General features: G+C 39.1%; 1 protein-coding gene across 1 annotated transcript in view; it reads right to left on the bottom strand.

Moving 5' to 3' along the window:
• Pth2r (parathyroid hormone 2 receptor) overlaps nt 1-26,790 on the bottom strand; it is a 98,214-nt gene that overhangs the window by 61,509 nt on the left and 9,915 nt on the right. The window contains exons 2-4 of the mRNA XM_032901262.1: nt 25,840-25,942; nt 10,020-10,130; nt 9,790-9,905 (exon numbers count right to left, since the gene is read on the bottom strand). Coding sequence (XP_032757153.1) covers nt 9,790-9,905; nt 10,020-10,130; nt 25,840-25,942 — 330 coding nt within the window. The remainder of the gene's footprint in view (nt 1-9,789; nt 9,906-10,019; nt 10,131-25,839; nt 25,943-26,790) is intronic.

Genomic DNA, 26,790 nt, shown 5'->3' with positions numbered 1-26,790 from the left:
TAAGAACAACAACAATATCAAACAACCAGACTCCCCAGAGCTCCCAGGTACTAAACCACCATCCCAAGAGTACACTGAGATGGATCTATAGCTCCATCCTCATATGTACCAGAGGATGGCCTTGTAGGACATCAGTGGGAGGAGAGGCTCTTGGACCTGTCAAGGCTCAATACCCCAGTGTAGGGGAATGTCAGGGCGGGTGGATTGAGGAACACCCTTATAGAAGCATTCGGAGGGGAGATGGGATAGTAGGTTTCTGAGGAAACCCAGGAAAGGGGATAACATATGATATGTAAATTTTTAAAATTCCAATATAAAAAATAGAATCAAAAAAACGTAAGAAAGAAAGCTAAGCAAGCCAGGGGAAGCAAGCATCCCTCCATGGCCTCTACACCAGTTCCTGCTTCCTGACCTGGTGAGTTCCAGTCCTAACTTCCTTTGTTGATGAACAGCAATGTGGATGTGTAAGCTGAATAAACCCTTCCTTCCCCTGCCCCCCCAAAAAGAACTTCAGCAAAGTGGCTAGATATAAAATTAAGACAAATAAATCAATAGCCTTCCTTCATATAAAGGATAAACAGGCCAAGAAAGAAATTAAGGAAACAACACCCTTCAAAATAGTCACAAATAATATAAAATATCTTGGTGTAACTCTAGCCAAGCAAGTGAAAGATTTTTTATGACAAGAACTTCAAGTCTCTGAAGAAAGAAATGAACAAAGGCCTCAGAAGATGAAAAATTCTCCCACGCTCGTGGAGCAGTAGGATTAACATAGTAAAAGGGGCCATCTTACTAGAAGCAATCTACAGATTCGAAGCAATCCCCATCAAAACTGTGACTCAATTCTTCACAGACATGGAAAGAGCAATTCTCAGTTTCACATGGAATAACAAACAAATGAAACAAAACAAAACAGAACAGCAAAAGCAATTCTCAACGGTAAAATCACTATCCCTGACCTCAAGCTGTTCTATAGTGCAAAAGTGATTAAAAAAAAAAAAAACACTGCATGGCTCATGGCATTGCATTGGTACAGAGACAGACACGTTGATCAATAGACTCAAAGACCCAGAAATAAATTCACACACCTATGGACACTTGATCCTTGACAAAGAATCCAAAACCACTGAGTGGGAAAAAGACAGCCTTTTCAACAAATGGTGCTAGCCTAACTGGAAGTCTGCAAGTAGCAGAATGCACGTTGATCAATATTTATCACCTGTACAAAGCTCAAGTCCAAGGAGATCAAGGACCTCAACATAAAACCAGATACACTAAATCCAATAGAAGAAAAAGTGGGAAATCGCCTTGAGCACATTAGCACAGGGAAATAATTTTCTGAGCAGATCACCAATGGTTCAAGTTCTAAGATCAACAATTGATGAATAGGACCTCATGAAACTGAAAGCTTCTGCAAGGCAAATGACACTGTCAATAAGACAAAACAGCAACCTACAGATTTGGAAAAGATCTTCACTACCCCTACATCTGATAGAGGTCTAATATCCAAAATATACAAAGAAGTCAAAAGTTAGACTCCAGAAACAAAATAACCCAATTTTAAAATGGAGTACATAGCTAAACAGAATTCTCAACAGAGGAGTCTCGAATGGCCGAGAAGTACGTTAAAAAAAAAAAGTTCCATGTCTTTCATCATCAGGAAAATGCTGCAAACAACCCTGAGATTCCACCTTACACCAATCAGAATGGCTAAGATCAAAAACTCAAGTGACAGCACATGCTGGTGAGGATGTGGAGAAAAAGGAATTCCACATTGCTGGTGGAATTGCAAACTGGTACAACCTCTCTGGAAATCAGTCTGGCAAAATTGGAAATAGTTGTACCTAAAGACCCAGCTATACCATTCCTGGGCATATACCTAAAAGATGCTCCATTATATCATAAGGACATGTGCTCCACTATGTTCATAGCAGCCTTAATAATATCCGAAGCTGGAAACAACCCAGATGTCCCTCAATTGAAGAATGAATACAGAAAATGTGGTTCATTTACACAACAGAATACTACTCAGTTAGTAAAATGAGGACATGATGAATTCTGCAGGCAAGTGGATGGTACTAGAAAATATCATCCTTAGTGATGTAACCCAGACTCAAAAGGACATACCTGGTATGTACTCACTGATAAATGGATATTAGCAAAAATGTTCAGACTACCTATGATATAACTCATAGACTATCAGCTTAACAAGAAGGAAGGTCCAAGTGTGTATACTTCAATCCTACTTAGAAGGGGAAACAAAATAATCATGAGAGGCAGTGGGAGGGAAGGACCTAGGTGGGAGAGGGGGGGGTAAGAGGGGAAAGGATCAGGTATAGGGAGGAAGACGGGAGAAAAGCCCAGAGGGTCAAGAGAATAAATAGAAATATGCAGTAGTGGGGAATGGGGGTGGGGAAAACCTCTAGAGTCCCAGACACCAGGAATGTGAGAAGCTCCCAGGATCCATTGAGGTTGACCTTAGTCAAAATGTCCAACAGTGGGAAGACGGAACCTGAAGAAACCATGATAGTCATGGCCCTCATTCAAGGTGTAGGGCCACCCACCCATCTTCAAAATTCTTGACCCAGAATTGTTCCTGTCTAAAGGAAATACAGGAACAAAAACGGAGCAGAGACTGAAAGATAGTCCATCCAGAGAGTGATCCAACTCAAGATCCATCCCATGCGCAGGCGTCAAGGCATGACACTTTCACTGATGTCATGTTGTGTTTGCAGACAGGAGCCTAGCATGGCTGTCTTCTGAGAGGCTCTACCAGCAGCTGACTGAGACAGCTATTTACATCCAATCATTGGACTAAGCTGGGGTCCCCAGTGGAAGTGTCTGAGAAAGGACTGAAGGAGCCGAAGAGGTTTGCAACCCCATAGGAAGAACAACAATATCAACTAACCAGATCCCCTCAAAGCTCTCAGAGGCTAAGCCACCAACCAAAAAGCATACATAGTCTGGTCCATGGCCCATGTATTTTATTATTTCGCATAGTATTTTTAATGTTTGTTTTAGATATAACATTATCAACTGAATGTAGAAACTGTACTCCTGCATGGGAAAAACCTCAAATTTTCAATAATCTTGTTTCCTAAGTAGGCCATCAATATTATAACTTTCTAAATTCACATTTGGCTTTTCATATACTTTGCACTTTTATTCATTCAGTTTGAACTTTGCTGTGAGTCATGCAACTTTTGACTATTTGATAGTTGTTCATGAACTTATTGATTATTAATCATTTTAGAATCAAAAACATATCTAGGATTTCAGTCAAGGAAATTAAAGAGTTATTTTTAGACTAATTTCTATCTTGATGACACTTTGGTGTGTGCTGTCAAAGCTTTGACTTTTGAGTTAATGAGTAGTCTATAATGTCAATATAATCCCATTGTCTGAAAGACAGCCTATAGAAAATCTACTATACGGTGTATGAGAATGGAATTTTTTAAGTCCAGCTTGATGGAATATGGGTATTTTTCATGCTAGTTCTGACAGCTTTTGCTTCCTGGCTACTCTGAAGATGTCCTGTAGCTTGACAATCAGATAGCTAATGCTACAAGGAACATGAGTGAGCAAGTGTCCCTCCAGTATATGATTGGGTATGTACCCATAGTGGGACTTCTGGAAAATGTAACATTTGATTTTTTTTAATTTTTTAAGGAACTGCCATACTTGTTTTTATAATGGCTATATTAATCTTCACTCCTACCAATGAACAGTACACCTGGGTCCCCTCTCTTTTTTTTTTTTAAAAAAAACCTATTTTAATAAGTATATTAAATGCTTTCTCCTCCCTTCTAGTCTTCTACCCACTAGTGGTAGCGGAAAGGGAAGTTTAATAGGGCAAAGGAGGATGCAGACCTGCTTAGAAATAGTTATTTGAGGCAGATCCAGTCTGAGTTGTGAGGATATCAGCAGTTCAGTTCACATGAATCAGCAGCAGTAGTTTGATCCATTCTCTAACATCACTCACTAATCAGCAATGGCAGTTCTATGCAGAAAAAAATCACAATTGCCCCTAAGAAACACCTCCAGAAGTTCTTTCATTGTGCTTCTTTCTATAAAGTTAGAGCAAACAGTGACCAGCATACTGGCAAGGTGCACCAATCTGGGTCCCCTTTCTTAAGCTTCTGTCTTTTGGGTAATTATTGTTCTAACAAATATAAAATATCTGCCATTGTAGTTTTAATTTACATTTACTGATAATAAATCACTACATTTTATATTGGCTTCTTGCCCTCTGAGAAATGTCGATTCACCACATTAGCCTGCAAAATAATTGCTTTATTTCTTACATTGACTTGTCCTTGTTCCCTATGTATTTTGATCTGCCCTTGGCAGGGGAGGTCCTCACTACCTAGGCCATGCTGGTTTTGAACTCCTAATCCTGCTATCCCTTCTTCCCAAATGCTGGGAATAGTAGTCTGCCGCGCCATGTCTGGATGGACAGATTCCCTTATGGTTCTCACGTGTGCTCTCCACTCTGTAGGTTGTCTCGTTGTTCTGTTAATTATTCCCCTGGTTGTGTGGATCTCTTTTGTGTGTATTGCTGTCGTCTATGGTTTTGGAAGCCCCATTAAAAACTCGTTTTCCCGATAAATCTGATGAAGTTGCTCCCTTTTTGCTCGTCTACTAGGTTCACACTTTCAGGCGTTACACAGAAGTCTTCCGCTCGCCTGACTTTCTTTTTGTATACAAGATAATAGCCATTGTATTCTTCAGCATGGTGGTATGTAACATCCCCCACACCATTTACTGAAAGACTGTCTGTGCTTCATTGTGTGTTCTTGAGCACCTTTCTCAAAACTTGATTGGCCAAGAATATGTAAATTAACTTCTAATGTCTCTATTATAGTCCATAGGTCTGTATGTCTGTTTTCATGCCAATATCATTTAGCCCTGGTCACTAAGTTTTTTTATGCATTTTAAAGTTAGAAAATGTAAATATTTTAGCTTTGTTATCAGGCAAAATAGTCTGGCTATTTGTGGTACTTCGTTAGGTTATATAAATTTTAGAATAGCTTCATCCATTTACAGAGTAAAAAGATTAAGTCACTAAAAATTTCATAGGAACTGGTTAAATCTGTAAATCAATTTGGTTATTATGGACATTTTAATAATATTAATTCATTTAATACATGACTACTGGCTACCTTTCTACCTATTTGTGACTTCAGTTTCTTCCATTAGCATTTTAGAGTTTCAGTGTACAGTTCTTAAACTCCCCTGAGTAATTTCTCTCTATTTCATGTCATGTGGTGAACGGAAATAAGATTTTGTTATTGTTCTTTTTGGGTAATTTATCAATGTAAGTAAACCCTCAGTATGAAGCATTTTGGGTTGTTCGTTTGTTTTGTTTTGTTTGTTGGGGGTTTTTGGGGGGGGGTTTGTTGTTTTGTTTTGTTTTTGTTTTTTGCCTGAAATATTACTGAATTCATTCACTAGCTGTAGTAGTTTTTTTCTTTGGACTCTGAGATTTTTCTATCAGATTATATCATCTGCAATTACAAGCAAAGATACTTCTTTTCCAATGTGTATGCCTTTTATTATCTCCTCCTTTCTTGCTCTGCTAGAATGTCCAGAGTTAAAATAAGTGGAAGACATCAGAGATCACCCTCATATTCTCTCTGCATCTCAGGGACTTTTGCCCACCTGCTGCTGTGAGACACTCATTAGCCAGCCTCTGTCTTGCTTCATATGAAAACCTTTCTCAGCTCCTTCGTCAGGCTTCAGTGTATGCTCAAGAAGCCCTGTATGTGTGGCCTGAGTATTTCTTCCTGTGGCCTGCCTGCTACAGTCATCATCATGTACCTAATGAGAGTTTCATGTGCCCCAAGGGACCCTCCCACTTTCTGTGCTCTGTCCCCATGACTTTAGAGAACTTAAACCTTTTATCTGTGTCAGTCCTGTGTGTATCTGGAGAGACTTTTCATCACATCTGTCACTGCCCCAGCCTTTGGCAAGTTTCCGTGCTCCACATGGTAAAGGCCCCAGGGGCTTAGTCCTTGGAATTCTAAGCCTTTACACTGGTTCTTGTCTGTTAAAAGTTGTTTTGAATGGTTTTATCCCTTCCTGCTTTCTTTACTGTGACCTGCTTTCTTCCTTCTGTCGCAGACCCATTAGATAAATGGCCCCAGGGCCTCTTCCTTTCTTTTCCTTTTTTTTTTTTTTTTTTAATTTTTAAAATTTATTTATTTATTTATTTATTTATTTATTTTTACACTCCAGATTTTATTTCCCTCCCTGTTCACACCCTGCCCCCGTACTGTTCCATACCCATACCTCCTCCCCACTCCCACCCCAACCCCCCAATCTCCACAAGGATGTCCCCACCCCAGCCACCTCACCAGACCTCTAAACTTCCTGGGGCCTCCAGTCTCTTGAGGGTTCTACAAACTGCTGATCTGGAGTACAACTTAAGTTATTCATAATAAACAGTACAACAACTGTTCGATGAAGTTTTTTTCTTTTCAAGCCAACTTCCCTACTCAACTCTTTATCATCAATCTCAGAAGTTAGTTTATGACATCTAAGAGTATGGCCCTTTGAGATTTTGTTTCTACTTTTTAAATTTTAATTAAAATATCGTTACATCTTTTACCCCCTTCTCCTGCCTCACATTCCTCCCACTTCACCTTAAAATTCATTGCTCCTTCTTCTTTAGCCACTGTTGCTACTATACATACAAATGAACAAGCATATACGTACAACCTGCTGGCTTCATTCAGTGTTCTTGCCTACGCATATGTTTCTAGGGCTAACCATCTAGGGCTGGTATCAGATTGTCAGTCATCCCTGAGGAAGATTACTCCTCCCTCGCTCAGAAGTTATTAATCTCTGCCACTCTTTATCTAAGAGTGCAGTCCTAGGAGATTTCCCTCATCGACATTGACATGTCAGCTGGCGTTGGAATTGTTCCAGCTCTGTTTACTCGACCGTGTTGTTCCCGAGTAAAAACATCTACAACACAACTCGAGCACCTAAAGCTCAGAAAACATGGAAGAGGAGGCAGAAAGACTTTAAGAGCAAGGAGACCAGGAACTCTGCTGTGAGACTACCCCTTCTGTAATAACAGGAAAGCTGCATTCATGACGGCCCTTTGAGATGTTTAATATAAATTGCTAATTGCATTCTAAGTTGGATATAGCTATTAGACAAGATAGCTTACATGATTCTTTCTACAGAAAGCTCCTGTTAATACACCAGGCTCTAACAGGAATAGCTAACCCATGCATGCGTTTATGGATGTCAGAGGTTGGTATTTGGAGTCTTCTTGAATTCTTTTTTTTTCAAACAATTAAGTTTAATTATTCTTTTGTTAATTAAATTTGTTCTTTAGCAAGTATTTCATTAACTAATTACTTTACTTTACATCCCAATCCCAGCCCCTCCCTCTCTCCTCCTCTCTTCCATCCTCCCTCCTTTTCTCCTCATAGACTGGGAGGCCTCCCACGGATATCAACCCTCCTTGGCATATCAGGTTACAATAGAAGTGCACCTTCTTCTGTTAAGACTAGACAAGGCAGCCCAGTTAGGGTAATGGGACCCAAAGACAGACTCAGAGTCAAAACAGTCCCTGTTTATGGGTCCCATATGAAGACTAAGTTACACATCTGTTAAATATGTGTAAGGAGCCCAGGTCTGTCCCATGAATGCTCTGTCTGTGGTTCAGTCTCAGTGAGCCACTCTGGGCCCAGGTTAGTTGAGTCTGTAGGTTTTCTTGGAGTGTCCCTGACTTCTCTGGCTCCTTCAATCCTTCCTCCTTCTCTTCCACAAGATTCCCCAAGCTCTGCCTAATTTCATATATGTAATTTTTTGATATAATCTGAACCTAGAGCTCGACATTTTAGCTACAGTGGTTTGGCCAACGAGCACCAAGGATCCGTTTGTCTCCAATCCACAGCACTTTAGTTATGACACATCCTGCCTTCCCCAGCCAGAGTGCTGGAGACCCAAAGTATGTCATCATGAACCAAGTCCTTTAGCACCGAGCCGTCTTCCTAGCCAAATCCTCTGCATTTTTATTAAATAAACATAACTATTTAATGCTCACAATATTCTTTACCTCCTAATAAACTCAAGTAATTTTCATGTGAAGTAGAAAATGCATCTGTAGACTGTAGAATGGTTCCGTGTTTGAAGCATTTATTGGACAAGTGTTAAGAACCAGAGTTTGGATCCCTAAAAGCCCTGGGTGAGTGAGCATTAGGTTTGACTGCGAGAGCGAGACTCAATGAAGAAAGTGGGTGAATGACTAGGAATGTACCTCAAAACTTACCTCAGGACTCCACATGCATAAGCACACAAGTATACACAGGCACGCACAAGCATGCGTACACCCCTCACACACAGACACATAAACACATGCACACACACATGAAAATGGAGGAAAATAGTATTTATCTATTTTCCTTAAACAATCTTCATTATTATACTTCTTCAAAAGCACTGCAATCACAAGGAATGGTTGAAAGATTAGAGCTCTGTGTAAATAAAGCCACATCAATGAACAGCCATGTAAGAACTGTTCACAAGGAATGATTGAAAGATTGGAGCTCTGCGCAAATAAAGCCATGTTGATGGATGGCCATGTAAGAACTGTGAGAGATAGGCCTTTGTCATTGCTTCATCCACAGGAGAAGATGAGCACAGGCACAGGACTTGTCAGCATGACATCTTTGATTTTCTTTCTCACTCAAGTCATTTTATCGGCATTTTAAAAGCACCATCAGTTATCTGATTGGTGGTTTTACCTTTAGTTATCAGTGATTGGACTTTTTTTCCCTGTCAAGGACTGAAATGATTTTTGTAGTATCTCATATTAATCACCTCAGTGTCAGCATGGGTTAAGCTTCAACCTGGAAGTACAAAACTAAAGGGTGGGGTGGTGACTCTCATAGGAGAGAAGAAAGGACGCTCTATTTGCACAGAGTCCTTCACTTCAAACACTTCCCTCTATAGTGCTTTCTCCCCACAGAGCTTCTACATGACGGCCTGGTCTGTGGTCCTCATAAAAGCTCTCATACAGACAGCAGCTTACAACAGTCATTCCCAGCTTCATAGGCATGTGTCACCACACACTTCTGCTCATCAGCTGTAAGTGAATGGAATGTATTTGTGACTTTTAAACTACCAAATATAATGCTTTCCCATTAATGGATAGTTGTTGCCCTAAACTACTCTAATAGGAAACTAAGACACTATAGTTTAGCCCTTCTTCCCTGCCATCAGCAAATTGTCTCCCAGGCCCACACTGTTCCACTGACTCACAGTTGACTCACATCTGTGATAGGACAGTATTGTACTAGAAGACCTATAATGCTGACCCTTGCTCAGTATAACTGCACAACTCTGATTTGTCACTTAAAATGAAACCATCAACCACAATCTGCTGAGATGGAACACACTTCACTAAAATCAAAAGATCTTTCAGAATATAGTGAGGTGGGATTGGCCAGTCATGGTTAATTAGGAATGAATCATGTTGCTCACTACCTATTTGTATATTATACACTATAACATGATATAGAATAATATAATATAACAAGGTAATATAACAAACAGTGTGTGTGGGTGTGTGGGTGTGAGATAACTCAAACATAAGGGAAACAGCAAAAAGGTTCAAGTACGTCTGAAAGGATTCTAACAGAGATTCTAACTCTCATGATCTTCTCATCGTTAAATAAAAAGGATTTTGTATATAATGGTTGACAAGCAAAAATTGTATTAAAACATTGTTCTGCTCTCCTTGGGAATTCACAAACATAGAAACATTATTACCTTTCCTATGTTGATATCAGGCTGCAGAAAGCAGTCTGAATAGTTAGCCCAGGTTTTATTTGAGCCATGAATAAAATCCCACGTTCCATTGGGAGTGCAGTGCCGGAAAGCAACTCCTGGAAAGACAAGAAAGACACTGAGGTCACAGGTTCCCCGCGTGTCTGTTATTAAACAGCAAAGACAAGAGTAAATGTCCGGTCACAATCAATCAGCCCAGAAAAGTGCAATACCTTTGTGATTGAAATCATAAACATATGAAGGACAGGGCATAGCTGACGTTTTCCCCGCCGTTCCTCTAGGCCAACAAATGAGTCCATCCCATTCTGGGAAGCAATTGCCCTCTGATGAGAAAAGGAAATAAAGAAAGACAAGAAAACAACATTGAACAAATACTTTCAACACAGAAAACTTCAGCTCAGTCCCTGGGGTAAAATGTAAAACAAACCAGCAAGTTTAGAAACTAAACAAGAAGAGATGAGATGCAAGTGTCCCCCCAAAATCACCTGCTTGGTCTCCTCTCGGGCACTTTAGCAGGCGTCTTTGATCTGCTAAATTAAAGTATCTAAATCATTCCCGTATACTCAGTACAGAAGCAATGGCAATTAGTGTATAAGAAACATTGTGAACAGCTGTGGCATATTTCTTCCAACTGTCCAGGTAGTAGCTACAATTTTACCTGAGATTTTTTTTTAATTGCTGTTGAAGATCGTGGTACATAAGTGATTATAGGCTTATACCAATGTTAGTCTTGTGCTCACCTCACGCACAACTGTCATAGATCTACACTTCTCAAGATGAATACAATCTCATCATTCTTACAACCTCCCAAGTACTTCACACCCCTAGAGTTACTGGATGAGTATTCAGCAAACCAGTATCACTGCAAATTCCCTCTCCCCACTCCCTCCTCCTCCTGCTCCTCCTCCTTCGTCTTCACATCCTCCACCTCCTCCTTCTGTCCCTCCTCTTCCTTCTCTATCTCCATCTCTTCCACTCCTCCTCCTCTTCCTCTTCTTTCTCTCTCCTCCCCTAACCCTCTCTGGAAGACAACTGTCCTCCTGGAGGAAATATTTCTACAGTCGTCCCCACCACCATGTTTGTGAGTCTTATGATTAGCTGTGTAAAGTGTGGGAATGCAGCATGTTAGGATACAGCTGAAGACTGACGTCAAAAGACTAGCCAGTGTCCGGCTCCCTCTCCGACACAGGAAGTTCCTGCACTATACTGTGTTTCAGGGTAGGAAGCTTTCTAGGGTGATTCAACTGTCTGGAAAATGTTAAGTCTGCAGTAGAGAGTCTATACACCCCAGAATGTTCCTAAGCACAAGCCTCAAGCCACAGGCTCATAATGAATTCTTAGCTTCTCTTGTGCTTTTTCTGCCTGTTTAGCAGGAAAATCTACTTCCTGTTCCCTGTTACATGTGTGAGTGTTCTATCATACCTGACTCAAACTCTTGGTACTAATAATGCACTCACATTTACTCTTATCACATTGACCTTCAACACACACACACACACACCCGCAGTTCACTGAGCCACAGTCTACTTCCTGGCTGTGTCTGAAGACACTAAGGATCTTCCTTCCCCAGGATGTGTCATTGACATGTCCAGGTTCAGCTCAGCCTACTCTTCTAGGGTTTCAACATTGTTCCTCCTCATTACCTCAATATTCCTTCCCTTACCTCCTCCAGACTCTTTTGTAAATGTTAACTTCTGAGTAAACATTCACAATCTAAAATTGCACCCCATCCCCTGCTGTCATTCTTCCACAGTTCTCGACACCTCCCGATGTTATATGGGTCTTTTTTTTTTCTTCTATTGTTTTCTTAAGTCACAGAGTTGAAGAAACCCGAGGGTGGAGCTCTTTTGTCTGTTTCATCTAGCGCATGCTCCTGGCACAACCCCTGACACTGAGTGGGGTTTAACCAATGCTTGCCATCAATGCTGTACTCTTCAGGGCTTCGGTCATATACTGAACTACCAAGAAGAAAGCTTGTCAGCTAGCTCACACCCCCACATCCCCAACAGAGACACTTGCTGTGAGTGCCGCATTCATTTTCCATGACAAATTTCACAGTTTTAAACAAGGTCTGAACCCCAGCTCAATACAGCCTTTGCTTATGAACTCACAAGGGCAAAACCAAGAGCTGTTAGGCTATGCTCTCTCCTGGAGACTCAGAAGGTAGGCATATTTGTTTGCTCGTTTCAATAGTGGGCAGCATTCAGTTCCTCCACTGGAAAAATGATGTCTTTCTGACTGTTAGCAGTGGACTTGCCCAGCCTCAGAAAGCAGGTGACATCGTCTCCTGACCTCCTTGCTTCCTCTTCACAGTCAACAGTGTAGACTGGATCCTTCTTGCATCTTGAATCTCTCTCAGTTCTCCTTTTCTTACAACTCAACTGATTTAGCCACCTTCCTCCTCCATTCTGCAAGGACCAGATGATTATATTGTGCCAACCTAGATAATCCAGAATAACTTCCACATTTTAATGTACATAGGCTTAATTCCATCTACAATGTCCCTCTGGCTATGTAGCATAGCATACATGGCCATACCACCAGGGGCTAGCAGTGGAGATCTTTAGTTAGGGACTCCGCTATTCTGCTATCACATGTATTAGTTAACACTCATCATGTCCAGTTGTTTAGTTTGAAGGTCAGCCCAACAGAGCTTCATGCAAACACCGACATCCCCAGTAATAATTCAGCAGCAGCCTGGAATAATTTCACAGGGTCTACCTGTCATATAAAAACATTCTATCTGCTTTGTGTCTTGTTGAAGGGATAAGAAAAGAAAATGTCATCATTCACCCACACTATTCTCACAGAAGAATAGTGAAGCAACCTCACTCCCCTCACACAATCACAGCCTGACTTCACACACCACAGGCAACCCGGGAATTCATCCCACTGCCTCTTGCTCCTGCCTCTCTTCCTATGGCATTTGCTCTTGCTGCTGCTAATGATGATGGTGATGATGGTGATGGTGGTGGTGATGATGATGATGGTGATGATGGTGGTGGTGGTGATGATGATGATGGTGATGATGGTGATAGTGGTGTTGGTGGTGATGTTGATGATGGTGATGATGGTGGTGGTGGTGGTGGTGGTGATTATGATGATGATGATGTGGCTCTTACGCTGTTGCTGTTGCTGGATGTGGTAATGGCCCTTTGATTTTCTTGTTGGTCACAGTGACTAACTACTCAATCTCCCATCAGTTTCTTTTACACTATGATAGAATTCCATGACTTCCTGCCCATTTGTTTTGTTGTTAGTAAGGCATGTGTCTTTGCAAAGCTGGGCCATTGCCAAAGTTTGGATCTTAAATTCCTGACAAAGCTGCAAGGACTTAGTTATAGCTATGTGATTGAGAAGCAGTGGGAACTTCAAAAGGGGAGGCCCAGTAGTGCATCTTCTGGGGATTGGGAACATGCCCTGGAAGGGATGACATGACCAGGGTTCCTTCAGTCCTCTTTCTAGGAGTTGAGTAGTATTGCTTTATAATGTGTTTCTGCTCTGTTTTCCTGCCATGGGCCCAAAGCAATGAGGCAAGCAGTCATAGAATAAAACTATGACTGTGAGGCAAAATAATCCTTTTTTCTGTATCAGCTTATTTCACCTGGTTGCATGTTACTGTTTCAGAAGGTTAACACTACTCTGCCCAATCAATATGTACCTAATATACACTTCACAGCCAACACAAACTGGACCTGGAAGCATGGTCTTATTTTCCTGTCTGGAAAAATGCACGCTGCAATATCATGTGCTATTTTGAAGTCAGTTACATGATGAATTAAAGTCTTCATATAAGTGTCAAATCTATGGGTCAGTATATTTTACAATTGTTCAGTATTAGAACAGCCATGAAAAGGAATTTTCTTAGGTCTTAAGAAATTTGTCTGTTTCTACAAAAAGCTACCCCATAGATAAATGAACACAGCCTTAGATCTCTGTCCCAATTTCAGAAAACCAACAGCCCTTAAAACAAGATTTTTAAAGAACATGTAAATGTCTCTGGTGGCTCCTTGATGAGAAGAAGAATAAATATTCACAAAAGGTTGGAAAGAATAAATATTCACAAAAGGTTGGAAAGACCGCCTCAAGCATCCAATGTGGAGCTCTTACTTAATGTCTTCTCCTTGGTCATCCTGTGAGAAATACTTGGATTATCTGACACAACACTAATTACTAATCCCTCATCATTCTCATTTTTATAAATTAACACCATTAATTATAAGTCTCACTCCCTTCTATACCCCAAGCAAAGCTAATTATTGCTGAAGCTTGTTCAGTCATGATATTTACACAGAATAGTCTAAAATTCAGAAAATCCAGCTTTTCTCCTTTTAGCTCTTGAGTTACTCATAACAAAATAAGATCATACTTGGAAGAAGGACCAGAGGTCATAAAACCTTTGTTTTGTGTTCTTAAATCTCCAGTAACTTTAGGACTAGGCACTTGTATTTACAGCTCACTTACCTTTCACAAACATTTGAATTTTTATGTTCTTACTATAAATTTTTTAAACATTTAGCGTCTGTCTGTCTGTTGGGGCACATGAATGTAAGCCACATATGTGCAGTACATAAGGAGGTAAGAAGAGGCTCAGATCCCCTGGCACTAGAATTATAGATGGTTGTGAGCCATTATGTGGGCACTAGGAATTGAACTGGAGTATGGATGCTTGTTAGCCATTATATAGGCATTAGGGCTTGAGTCCTCTGCAAAAACAGCTCTTAAGCTATGAGGCATATTGCCAGTCCCAATTTTTTTTCAGAAATAAAAAAGAATACTATACACTTATAACATAGAATTGATAGTTGTTGGTGTGTTATAATACTTATTTTAGTTCATGTATTTTTATATAGCTTTACAATGGTTATAAGTAACATTAACAGCCTCTTTCTAAATATTTTTATATCCATTTTTCAACTTTAAGATCACTGAAACTGAAAATTTCTTAAGTTAGCTAATAAATTCAAAATGTCAGTCTAGATTTTAACAACATTAAAGTGCAGTGTTTTAGTTAATTATACATAGAATTAAGTATTTTCATTGAAAGATGACCAAAGTTTGACCACATTTCATTCTATATTATTTCTGTATGGAGAAAGGCTGTAAAATAAGATCTTCTCTTTTACTATTTATTCATGTACATAATGCACATATTCACAAATATCAGGTGTTACACAGATTAATACATTCATATAATTTAATCTTCTATGTGGTATTTCTATAGTCTGCTACTAATTTATATTTACTAATCGTTGTGCCCTAATCCCTCTTCCTAGAATGCTTGCTTGTTTGTTTGTTTGATTGATTGATTGATTGATTGATTAAATCAATTTTTGCTATATTCACCTAACTCTTACCCCTTTAGATTTAAGATATGGTGATTATGTGCCCAAGAAACTTTGTCTGACCCCTCACTGATTGAGATGTGTGCAAGTGTTTCACAGTTGAGTCTCTACTGTTAAAATTATGTACCATTCTGAAGTATGTCTACCATTCTCGTGAAACCCATCAAGCCCACAGGGCAAAGAATAGCATCTTAACCATGGTTTTCAGTGGTTACTATTGAAACTACACGCTGGATGCACACAGTAATACTCATACAATGTTTAGAGAGACACAGAAGATTGGGATAGGCTAGATAATCTCTAATATATTACAGTCAACACTCAGAGAGACCTCACAGAAAACAATTCATTTGTCCCTCGTGCATATTAATAATAAACTCTTCAAGTTCTTTCATGTGCTACTTCTTGCTAATAGACATGTATATCTGAGTGTTCTTTAATGGTAAATTGAACGTTTCCCTTTGGGATACTCTCAGAGTGACATTTCAGAAAATGTACTCCTCACTGGGCTTGGTGGTATATGCCTTTAATCCCAGCAGTAGGGAGGCAGAGGCAAGTAGATCTCTATGAGTTCAAGGCCAGCATGGTCTACAAATGGAGTCTAGGATAGCCAGGGCTGTTGACAGAGAAACCTTGTTGAAAGAAAGAAAGAACGAAAGAACGAAAGAAAGAAAGGAAGGAAGGAAGGAAGGAAGGAAGGAAGGAAAAGCAAGCACTTGTCTTGTAAGACGCATATAAAAGTCAAATTTATATAAAAACAATTTTCTCTCTTATACCATGGACCATAAAGTAAAAGGAATAAATATGAGGACAGAAAGTATTCTGTAGGGGCATTGATCCCTGTATTTAGGTCTTAACTGAGAAGCTACACTAAGCTGTTGTTTTTTACTGTATTTGAGTAATGAACAACGAGTCTAGGACATGATAAATCTATGAAACAAGTATGATATGGTACATCCTGCTATAAAGTCAGTATCCTCAAAAGATGCTCCCAAACACTGATGAGTAAATGTGAAACAAAACAATCATTCCCAACAGAGATCCCTCATTTTTAAACTCAGAGAGACTTAGAGCTAAAGAAAGAAAGAGTGACAGGAAAAATTCTAATCAAAAATGAGAGACACAGCCAGAATACAGCAAATACAGAGGCGAATGCCAGCAGCAAACCACTGAACTGAGAACGGGACCCCGTTGGAGGAATCAGAGAATGAACTGGAAGAGCTTGAAGGGGCTTGAGACCCCATATGTACAACAATGCCAAGCAACCAGAGCTTCCAGGGACTAAGCCACTACCTAAAGACTATACATGGACTGACCCTGGACTCTGACCTCGTAGGTAGCAATGAATATCCTAGTAAGAGCACCAGTGGAAGGGAAGCCCCTGGGTCCTGCTAAGACTGAACCCCCAGTGAACTAGACTGTCGGGGAGGCGGCAATGGGGAGGTGGGGAGGAACACCCATAAGGAAGGGGGAGGAAGGGATGTTTGCCCGGAAACCAGGAAAGGGAATAACACTCGAAATGTACATAAGAAATACTCAAGTTAATAAAAAAAAAAATTAAAAAAAAAAATGGAGTAACTACAAGCCCAAACTCAGTAAGTTGTCTAAATTAAATTTATCTCTTATTTATTTGAAACAATTCTTATTTAAGTGTTTTAGAAAGTCAAATTTTTACAAAGAACATTTTTCTCAAGACTGGTAATAAGTTAATTCATAAAGTCTATTATCTAAGAATTACCCATTTTTTCATATTTTCATTGGATTTTTTTATTTACATTTCAAATGTTATCCCCTTTCCTGGTTTCCCGGTTTCCCATCCATAAACCCCCTATCCCGTCCCCCTCCCCCTTATTATATGAAGATGCTCCCCCACCAATACAACCACCCCTTCCTACCCCATCCCACCCTGACATTCCCCTACACCATGGCATCAAGCCTTGGCAAAAACAAGGGCTTTTCCTCCCATTGGTGCCCAACAAGGCCATCCTCTGCTACATATGCAACTGGAACCATAAATCTGTCCATGTGTACTCTTTGGAGGGTGGTTTAGTCCCTGGGAGCTCTGTGGGGGTCTGGTTGGTTGGTATTATTGTTTTTCCTATAGGGTTACAAGCCCCTTCAGCTCCTTCAATCCTTTCTCTAACTCCTACAATGGGGATCCCATTCGCAGTTCAATGGTTGGCTGCCATCATTCACCTCTTTGTTTGTTATGCTCTGTCAGAGCCTCTCAGGAGACAGCTATATCAGGCTCCTGTCAGCATGCACTTCTTTATATCAGCAATATTGTCTGGGTTTGGTGGCTGTATGTATATAGGGTGGATCCCCAGATGGAACGGTCTCTGAAAGGCCATTCCTTCAGTTGCTGCTCCAAACTTTGTCTCCGAATCTCCTCCTATGAATATTTTTGTTGGCCCTTCTAAGAAGGACTGAAGCATCCAAACTTTAGACATCTTCTCCTTGACCTTCATGTGATCTGTGGATTGCATTTTGGGCTAATATCCACTTATCAGTGAGTGTATACTAGATGTGGTTTTCAGTGATTGGGTTACCTCACTCAGGATGATATTTTCTAGTTCCATCCATTTGCCTATGAATTTCATGAAGTCATTGTTTTTGATAGCTGAGTAGTATTCCATTGTGTAGATGTACTACATTTTTCTGTATCCATTCCTCTGTTGAAGGGCATCTGGGTTCTTTCCAGCTTCTGGCTATTATAAATAAGGCTGCTATGAACACAGTGAAGTATGTGTCCTTGTTATATGTTGGAACATCTTCTGGGTATATGCCCACGAGTGGTATAACGGGTCTTCAATGACCAATGTCCAATTTTCTGAGGAACCTCCATACTGATTTCCAGAGTGGTTTTACCAGCTTGCAATCCCGGTTTCTTCTATTAGTTTGAGTGTATCTGGTTTTAGGTGGAGGTCATTGACCCACTCGGACTTGACCTTTCTACAGGACTATAAGAATAGATTGATTTGCATTCTTCTACATGATGACCCCCAGTTGAACCAGCACTATTTGTTGAAAATGCTATGTTTTTTTCCGCTGAGTGGTTTTAGCTCCTTTGTCAAAGATCAAGTGACCATAGTTGTGTGGGTTCATTTCTGGGTCTTCAATTCTATTCCATTGATCTACCTGCCTGTCTCTGTACCAATACCATACAGTTTTTATCACTATCGCACTGTAGTACAGCTTGAGGTCAGGATGATGGTTCCCCCAGAAGTTCTTTTATTGTTGAGAATAGTTTTTGCTGTCCTGGGTTTTCTGCTATGCCAAATGAATTTGCAAATTGCTCTTTTAACTCTATGAATAATTGAGTTGGAATTTTGATGGGAATTGCATTGAATCTGTAGATTGCTTTTGGCAAGATGGCCATTTTTACAATACTAATCCCACCAATCATTGAGCATGGAAGACCTATCCATCTTCTGAGATCTTCAATTTCTTTCTTCAGAGACTTAAAGTTCTTGTCACACGGACCATTCACTTGCCTAGAGTCACACCAAGGTATTTTATATTACTTGTGACTATTGTGAAGGGTGTCATTTCTCTAATTTCTTTCTCAGCCTCTTTATCCTTTGAGTAGAAGAAAGCTACTTATTTGTTTGAGTCAATTTTATATTCAGCCACTTTGCTGAAGTTGTTTATCAGGTTTAGAAGTTTTCTGGTGGAACTTTTCAGGTCACTTAAGTATAGTATCATGTCATCTGCAAAAGGTGATATTTTGACTTCTACCTTTCCAATTTGTATCCCTTGACCTCTTTTTGTTGTCTTACTGCTCTGGCTAGGACTTCAAGTACTATATTGAATAAGTAGGGAGAGAGTGGGCAGCCTTGTCTAGTCCCTGATTTTAGTAGAATTGCTTCAAGTTTCTCTCCATTTAGTTTGGTATTGACAACTGGTTTACTGTATATCACTTTTACTATGTTTAGGTGTGGGCCTTGAATTCCTGATCTTTCCAAGATTTTTAACATGAAGGGGTGTTAAATTTTGTCAAATGCTTTCTCAGCATCTAATGAGATGATAATGTGAGTTTGTTTACATAATAGATTACATTAATGGATTTCCATATATTGAACCAGCCCTGAATCTCTGGAATGAAGCCTACTTGTTCATGATGGGTGATCGTTTTGATGTGTTCCTGAATTTTGTTTGCGAGAATTGTACAGAGTATTTTTGAATCAATATTTGTGAGGGAAATTGATCTGAAGTTCTCTTTCTTTGTTGGATCTTTGTGTGGTTTAGGTATAAGCATAATTGTGGCTTCATAGAAGGAATTGCGTAGTATTCCTTCTGTTTCTTTTTTGGGGGATAGTTTGGACAGTATTGGTATTAGGTCTTCTATGAAGGTCTGACAGAATTCTCCACTAAACCCATCTGGTCCTGGGCTCTTTTTGGTTGGAGACTTTTAATAATTGCTTCTATTTCTTTAAGAGTTATGGGACTATTTAGATGGTTTAACTGTTCCTGATTTAAATTTGATACCTGGTATCTGCCTAGAAAATTGTCCATTTCATCCAGATTTCCCAGTTTTGTTAAATATAGGCTTTTTTAGTAGGATATGGTGATTCTTTTAATTTCCTCAGATTCTATTGTTATCTCCCTTTTCATTTCTGATTTTGTTGATTTGGATACTCTGTGTCCTCTGGTTAGTATGGCTAAGGGTTTATCTATCTTGTTGATTTTCTCAAAGAATCAGCTCCTGGTTTTGTTGATTCTTTGTATAGTTCCTTCTGTTTGTTCTTGGTTGATTTCAACCCTGAGTTTGATTATTTCCTGCTGTCTATTCCTCTTGGGTGTATTTGCTTCTTTTTGTTCTAGAGCTTTCAGGTGTGCTATCAAGCTGCTAGGGTATGTTCTCTCCAGCTTATTTTTGGAGACACTCAGAACTCTGAATTTTCCTCTTATCACTCCTTTCACTGTGTCCCATAAATTGGGGTATGGTGTGCCTTCATTTTCATTAAATTCTAAAAAGTCTTTAATTTCTTTCTTTATTTCTTCCTTGACCAAGTTGTCATTGAGTAGAGCATTGTGCAGCTTCCATGTATATGTGGGCTTTCTGTCATTTTTCTTGTTATTAAAGACCAGCCTTAGTCCGTGGTGATCAGATAGGAAGCATGGGATTATTTCAATCTTCTTGTATCTGTTGAGATCCATTTTGTGGCCAATTATATGGTCAATTTTGGAGAAGGTGCCATGAGGTGCTGAGAAGAAGTTATATTCTTTTGTTTTAGGACCAAATGTCTAAATATTTGTTAAATCCATTTGATTCATAATTTCTGTTAGTTTCTCTATGTCTCTGTTTAATTTGTTTCCATGATCTATCCATTAATGGAAGTGGGGTATTGAAGTCTCCCACTATTTTTGTGTGAGGTACAATGTATGCTTTGAGCTTTAATAAGGTTTCTTTTATGAATATAGGTGCCCTTGCATTTGGAGAATAGATATTCAGGAATGAGAGTTCATCTTGGTGGATTTTTCCTTTGATGAATATGAAGTGTCCTTCCTTAACTTTTTTAATAACTTCTTATTGAAAATCAATTTTATTTGATATTATAATGGCTACTCCAGCTTGTTTCTTGGGACCATTTGCTTGGAAAATAGTTTTCTAGTCTTTTACTCTGAGGTAGTGTCTGTCTTTGTCACTGAAGTGTATTTCCTGTATGCAGCAAAATACTGGGCCCTCTTTCCATATCCAGTCAGTTAGTCTCTGTCTTTTTATTGAGGAATTGAGTCCACTGATGTTAAGAGATATTAAGAAATAGTGATTTGTTTCCTGTTTTGGTGGTGGTGTTGGTGGTGGCAGTGGTGGTGGTGTTAGAGGTGGAATTCTGTTTGTGTGGCTCTCTTGGGTTTTTTGCAAGATGACTACTTTCTTGCTTTTTCTAGGGTACAGTTTTACTCCTTATGTTGGAGTTTTCTATCTATTGTCCTTTGTAGGGCTAGATTTGTGGAAAGATATTATATAAATTTTGTTTTTACCTAAAGTATTTTATTTTCTCCATCTATGTTAATTGAGAGTTTTGCTGGATATAGTAGCCTGGGCTGGCATTTGTGTTCTCTTAGGATCTGTACGACATCTGCCCAGGATCTTCTGGCTTTCATAGTCTCTGGTGTGAAGTCTGGTGTAATTCTGATAGGTCTGCCTTTATATGTTACTTGACCTTTTTCCCTTACTACTTTTAATATTCTTTCTTTGTTTTGTGTGTTTGGTGTTTTGACTATTATGTGACAGGAGGAATTTCTTTTCTGGTCCTATCTATTTGGAGTTCTGTAGGCTTCTTGTATGTTTATGGGCATCTCTTTCTTTAGTTAAGGAAGTTTTCTTTTATAATTTTGTCGAATATATTTGCTGGCTCTTTAAGTTGAGAGTCTTTGCTCTCTTCTATATCTATTATCCTTAGGTTTGATCTTCTCCTTGTGTCCTGGATTTCCTGGATGTTTTGGGTTAGGAGCTTTTTGAGTTTTATATTATCTTTGATGGTTATGTCAATGTTTTCTATGGTATCTTCTGCCCTGAGACTCTCTCTTGTATTCTGTTGATGATGCTTGTATCTATGACTCCTGATCTCTTTCCTAAGTTTTCTATCTCCAGGGTTGTCTCACTTTGTGATTTCTTTATTGTTTCTATTTCCACTTTTAGATCCTGGATGGTTTTGTTCAATTCCTTCACCTGTTTGGTTGTGTTTTCCTGTAATTCTTTAAGGGATTTTTGTGTTTCCTCTTTAAGGGCTTCTATTCATTTACCTGTGTTGTCCTGTATTTCTTTAAGGGACTTATTTATGTCCTTCTTAAAGTCCTCTATCATTGTCATGAGATGTGATTTTAAGTCCAAATCTTGCTTTTCCCGTGTGTTGGGATATCTAGTATTTGCTTTTGTGGGAGAACTGGGCTCTGATGATGCTAAGTAGCCTTGGTCTCTGTTGCTTAGTTTCCTGCACTTGCCTCTCATCTCTGGTGTTAGTTAGTCTTTGCTTTTTCTTGACCCTTCGGTAAGCCTGTGTGTCAGCACTCCTGGAAACCAGCTTTCTCCCAGTAGAATCTGGGTACAGAAGGTTGTGTCACAGAATGGTTGTACAAGTTTGCAATCCCACCAGCAATGCAGGACTGTTCCCCTGGCTCCACATGCTTGCCAGCAGGTGCTATCACTCAAGGTTTTTTTCTTAGCCATTCTGATTGTGGGATCTCAGGGTAGTTTTGATTTGCATTTCCCTGATGATTAAGGACATTGAACATTTCTTTAAGTGTTTCTTGGCCATTCGAGATTCCTCTATTGTTAATTCTCTGTTTATCTCTGTACATCATTCTTTAATTGTGTTATTTGGTTTGTTCATATCTAGCTTCTTGAGATCTTTATATATTTTGGAGATTAGCCTTCTATCAGATGTAGGGTTTAGTGAAGATCTTTTCCCAATCTGTACACTGCTCTTTGATCCTATTGACATGGTCAGTTAGTTGCCTTTCAGAATCTTTTTAGTTTTATAAAGAGCCATCTATACTGCTTCTGGTCATATACCCAAAAAATACCATAAGGACATTTGCTCTATGTTCATATCAGCTTAATTAGTAATAGCCAGAAACTGGAAACAACCTAGATTCCTCAGTCAAAGAATTGATGCAGAAAATGTGGTTCAATACTATTCAGCTATTAAAAACCAGGGCACCATGAATTTTGCAGACAAATAATGGAACCAGAAAATATCATCCTGAGCAAAGTAGCCCAGACCCCAAAGGACATGCATGATATGTACTCATTTATAAGTGGATATTAGCCATAAAGTACAGGATTATCCACACTACACTCCACAGACCCAAAAAAAGCTAAACAAGAAGTAAGGTCAAAACAAAAGTGTTTGAATCTCACTTAGAAGGGAGAATAACATAGCCATAGGAGGCAGATGAAGGGAAGAATGTGGGTAGGAAAGGGAATGGAGAGGGAGATGGGGCAGGGCAGGATCAAATGTGATGAGAGACAGAAGGGAAGGCCAGAGGCCCAGAAAAATAATGGAAATCTACAGCTGGGGGACGGGAGTGGGTGTCAGAGAGTAGGGGAAATCTCTAGGATGTCAGTGACTTGGAATAGGAGATGCTCAGAGGAGTCAATGTGGGTGACCTTAGCTGAGAAGAATAGCAATGGGGATATGGAACCTGAGGAGGCCACCCTCTGTAGCCAGGCAGAACCCCCAGTGGAAGGATAAGGACACCAACAATGGAAGACAGCAACAGCAAGGAAACATGCCTAATGACATCCTCCTGCCAGCTAAGTTTTCCTCCTCAAGTTTCCAAAGCCTATCAAAATAATGCCATCAGCCCAGGACCAAACGTTTTGAGGATTGCCTATAGAACCAATCTTTGGTAACCCGGTTTCTTATATTCAGAAAATCCATTGACTTCCTACCTGGATACAGAGTGAAACTGAAAACATAAAAGTCAAAGAGAAGTTCTTTTAAAAAGCAAAGAAGAGAAACAGATCACCATCAAAGACTGAAAACTGCTTCAACAGTAGTAGCAACAGGATCTAGAACAAAAGTAAGATAGTACGTTCAAACACTAACAGATACACTTTAATCAAGGATCATAGATCCAATATATATATACATATATATATGTATTGAGATTATTATATATATTATATATATATATATATATTAAGATTATAACTGAAAAAGTCATCTCTAAGCCAGCAAAACCTCAGAACACAATAAGCACATTCCAATAAGACAAAAATACATGAGGAAGAGAGGAAAATAATATAAAATTAAGGTCAAACTAAAATCCTGTGTGACTATAGCTTACAATTTGAAAACAATGAGTGCCCAAATATACTGATGCTATATGGAAAGAAGAAATTAGGGTAACTTTTAAACTTTCTAAATTAAATATACACCTTTTAATTCTAGGGTAACCACTAAAGGAATTAAGCGCCTAATAATTAGCTATAGAGGTTAGGGAAGGGTAGAATAAAGTAAGCAGAAGTACAGATGGAGAGATGGTTCACAATCATCTATAACTCCTGTTCCAGGTGGTCTGAGGCCATCTCCTGAACTCCATGGGCACAAGGCACATGTGTGGTGGAATCCAATCAATTCCAAAGAAGATTAGAGAGAAGAAATGGGAAGGAGGGACTCTGGAGTCCAAATGAGATGGTAGAGTTAAATTCAAATGTTCCACATAAGCACTCATAATTAAGATAATTGAACTAAATTATTTATTTAATAGACCAAGATTATCAGAATAAATAAGGAAAAATTCATGTGTGAACTGTTTACATAAAATATTCCTAATTGAGTATGATAGTACATACCTTTAATCCAAGAATTTGAGAGGCAGAGGCAGGTGGATCTCTATGAGTTTGAGGTCAGCTTGATCTATATAGTGAGTTCCTGGCTATATAGAGAAATCCTATCTCATAACCAAACAAAAAGAAGATATTAGTACTTGAACAGTAAACTTAGATGTAGGTAAGTTTAAAGTTGTGTACATTGTATCGCATTTAAAACATTTTTAAAGAATTGGAAAAGTTACACTAAACTATCAAAGCAAGAAATAAATTGGTGTTGATTAAATATTACTATTTAATGTGAATGTTTAAGTATATGTAATTTTAATATTCCAATTGTAAGTATCTATAGAGCTGTAGAAGCCTTCTTTATATTGATAACATGTTTAAGCACTAGAAATAAATTTCTAAACTTGAACATATTTAGTAACAATTTCAAAGTATGTGAATTGAGAAACATTCAATGAACTTTTCAATGAAAACTTCCCCATCGTGCTATTATAAAAACATATATCTTAAGAAATAATAGGTCAAGTGATAATTCTCGATACAGGATATATGAACACCATAACTGATGAGCTTAACCTGGAGGATCCGATAAAACACGAGTGGAAACTGGAGCACATACATTCCTTTGAAAACCACATAGATCATTCATCAGGAATGGCTACAGTAAAGGTCACCAAGTCTCGACACACTTTGATAAGTCACCATCACGCAGACTACATCTTTTGATCATAATAAATGGAAAAAATCAGTCACAGTTTTTGAGCATTTGCAAACCACGAACCAGTAAAGCCGATATTAACCTGAAAACCACATGAGGTATGGATAGCTATAGAGACACTGCTTTATTCACTTAGTTGGGATTTAGCGGCCTCAGTAAATCAACCCCCTTTTCGGACATGAATTTAGAAATAAATAAGAGATGACTTGAAAACTCAGAAAGTGATACATTTTTCTGAAAGTTAAATTATCATTTTATTTTAAAAGTTTTTAGTAGAACATGGCTTCAGGGCTGGTCTGAGCTGCAATCTCAAACGTACGACGAGATGGTATCCATAGGAGCTGTGTCTCCTCCTCCTCCTCCCCACTCACTGCACAGTCAAGAGCAAGCCAACACACTCAACCCGCACAATAGACAAATCCATAGAGCAGGCAGATATGCACATACCCAGTTGACATACTGCCAAACTCACTAATCAGAACAGTCTTTTCTTTCATAGGAGAGGGAAGGTGTGTGTGGTAAAGAGACAGAAGAGCTTTCTTCTTTCTACATACCTTCCACATGGAAACACAGAAGATGATTGATGAGAACCTCCCTAACAATAAGGAGGAATCTTGTGGTTTTTGTGCTGGTTGGAGTGAAGAATACAAAGAAAAGACATTTCTTGGCATCATTACCTCCTTCTTGGAGCTGAGCTGTGATGTTGAGTTCACATTGCATTTTAGCCTTCATAACAAGAACAATCTGCTCCTCTATAGTGATGGTGCCATCAGAATCCAGCTGTGGAAGCAAAGGACACACCATCATTCCCCATCATCTTAAAGGCAGGATAGCACCGTCCTGATGATGAGATATTCCCAATCAAGCTAACAGAAACAGTCCCCCGTCAGAATACACTATTGTGATTCAAATATCCACTGTCTTCCATAGGCTCATGAACTAAAGAAGGTTAGGTCCCAGATGATGGTGCCACTTGGGGACACTAGAACTTAACAGATGGGGTAGAGCTGAAAGAATTAGTTGGTCACCCAGGGTGGGTCCTGAGGAGTATATTATCTACATAATGACTTCCTAACTCAGCCCTGCTTCCTAGTCGGCCGTGAAGTGAACATCTCAAACCAACCACATGGTTGTGGTGTCATGCTGTTTTACCAGACTGCACAGGATTTAAGCAACCATGCAGACCAAACCATTTGAGACTGTGAGCCAAGATAAATCAGTCCTCCCTTAAGTGTGTTCTGTCTGATGCTTGATCACAGGAATAAAAGGATAACTAATTCATCTATCAACACTTTTTTGATAATTTAAAATGTGCCACCAGAAAATGAAAGGAAACTCTGAACTGTGATTAAGTAATTACATTAAAAATTAATGTAACTAGAATAAATAGTAAAATAAATAATAAATAGTAAAATACCTAGTACATTATCAGGACATAATACATCACTAATTCTTTCACAGCATGGCAGTTATGTTACATAGAAATAGAAGCTCTATGATAAAAATTATCAGTGATAGCTGGATACAACATGCAACATGACTTTGGGTTTATTTGTCTATGAAAGAAATAGGTTACTCTAAATAATATCTACCTCCTTGCCTTAAAACTGGGGACTTTCTAATGGTAA

This window comes from Rattus rattus, chromosome 4 (genome assembly GCF_011064425.1).
Source record: "Rattus rattus isolate New Zealand chromosome 4, Rrattus_CSIRO_v1, whole genome shotgun sequence".
NCBI lineage: Eukaryota > Metazoa > Chordata > Mammalia > Rodentia > Muridae > Rattus > Rattus rattus.
Note: the sequence above shows the minus strand (reverse complement) of the source record. Positions and strands in the feature narration are given on the sequence as shown.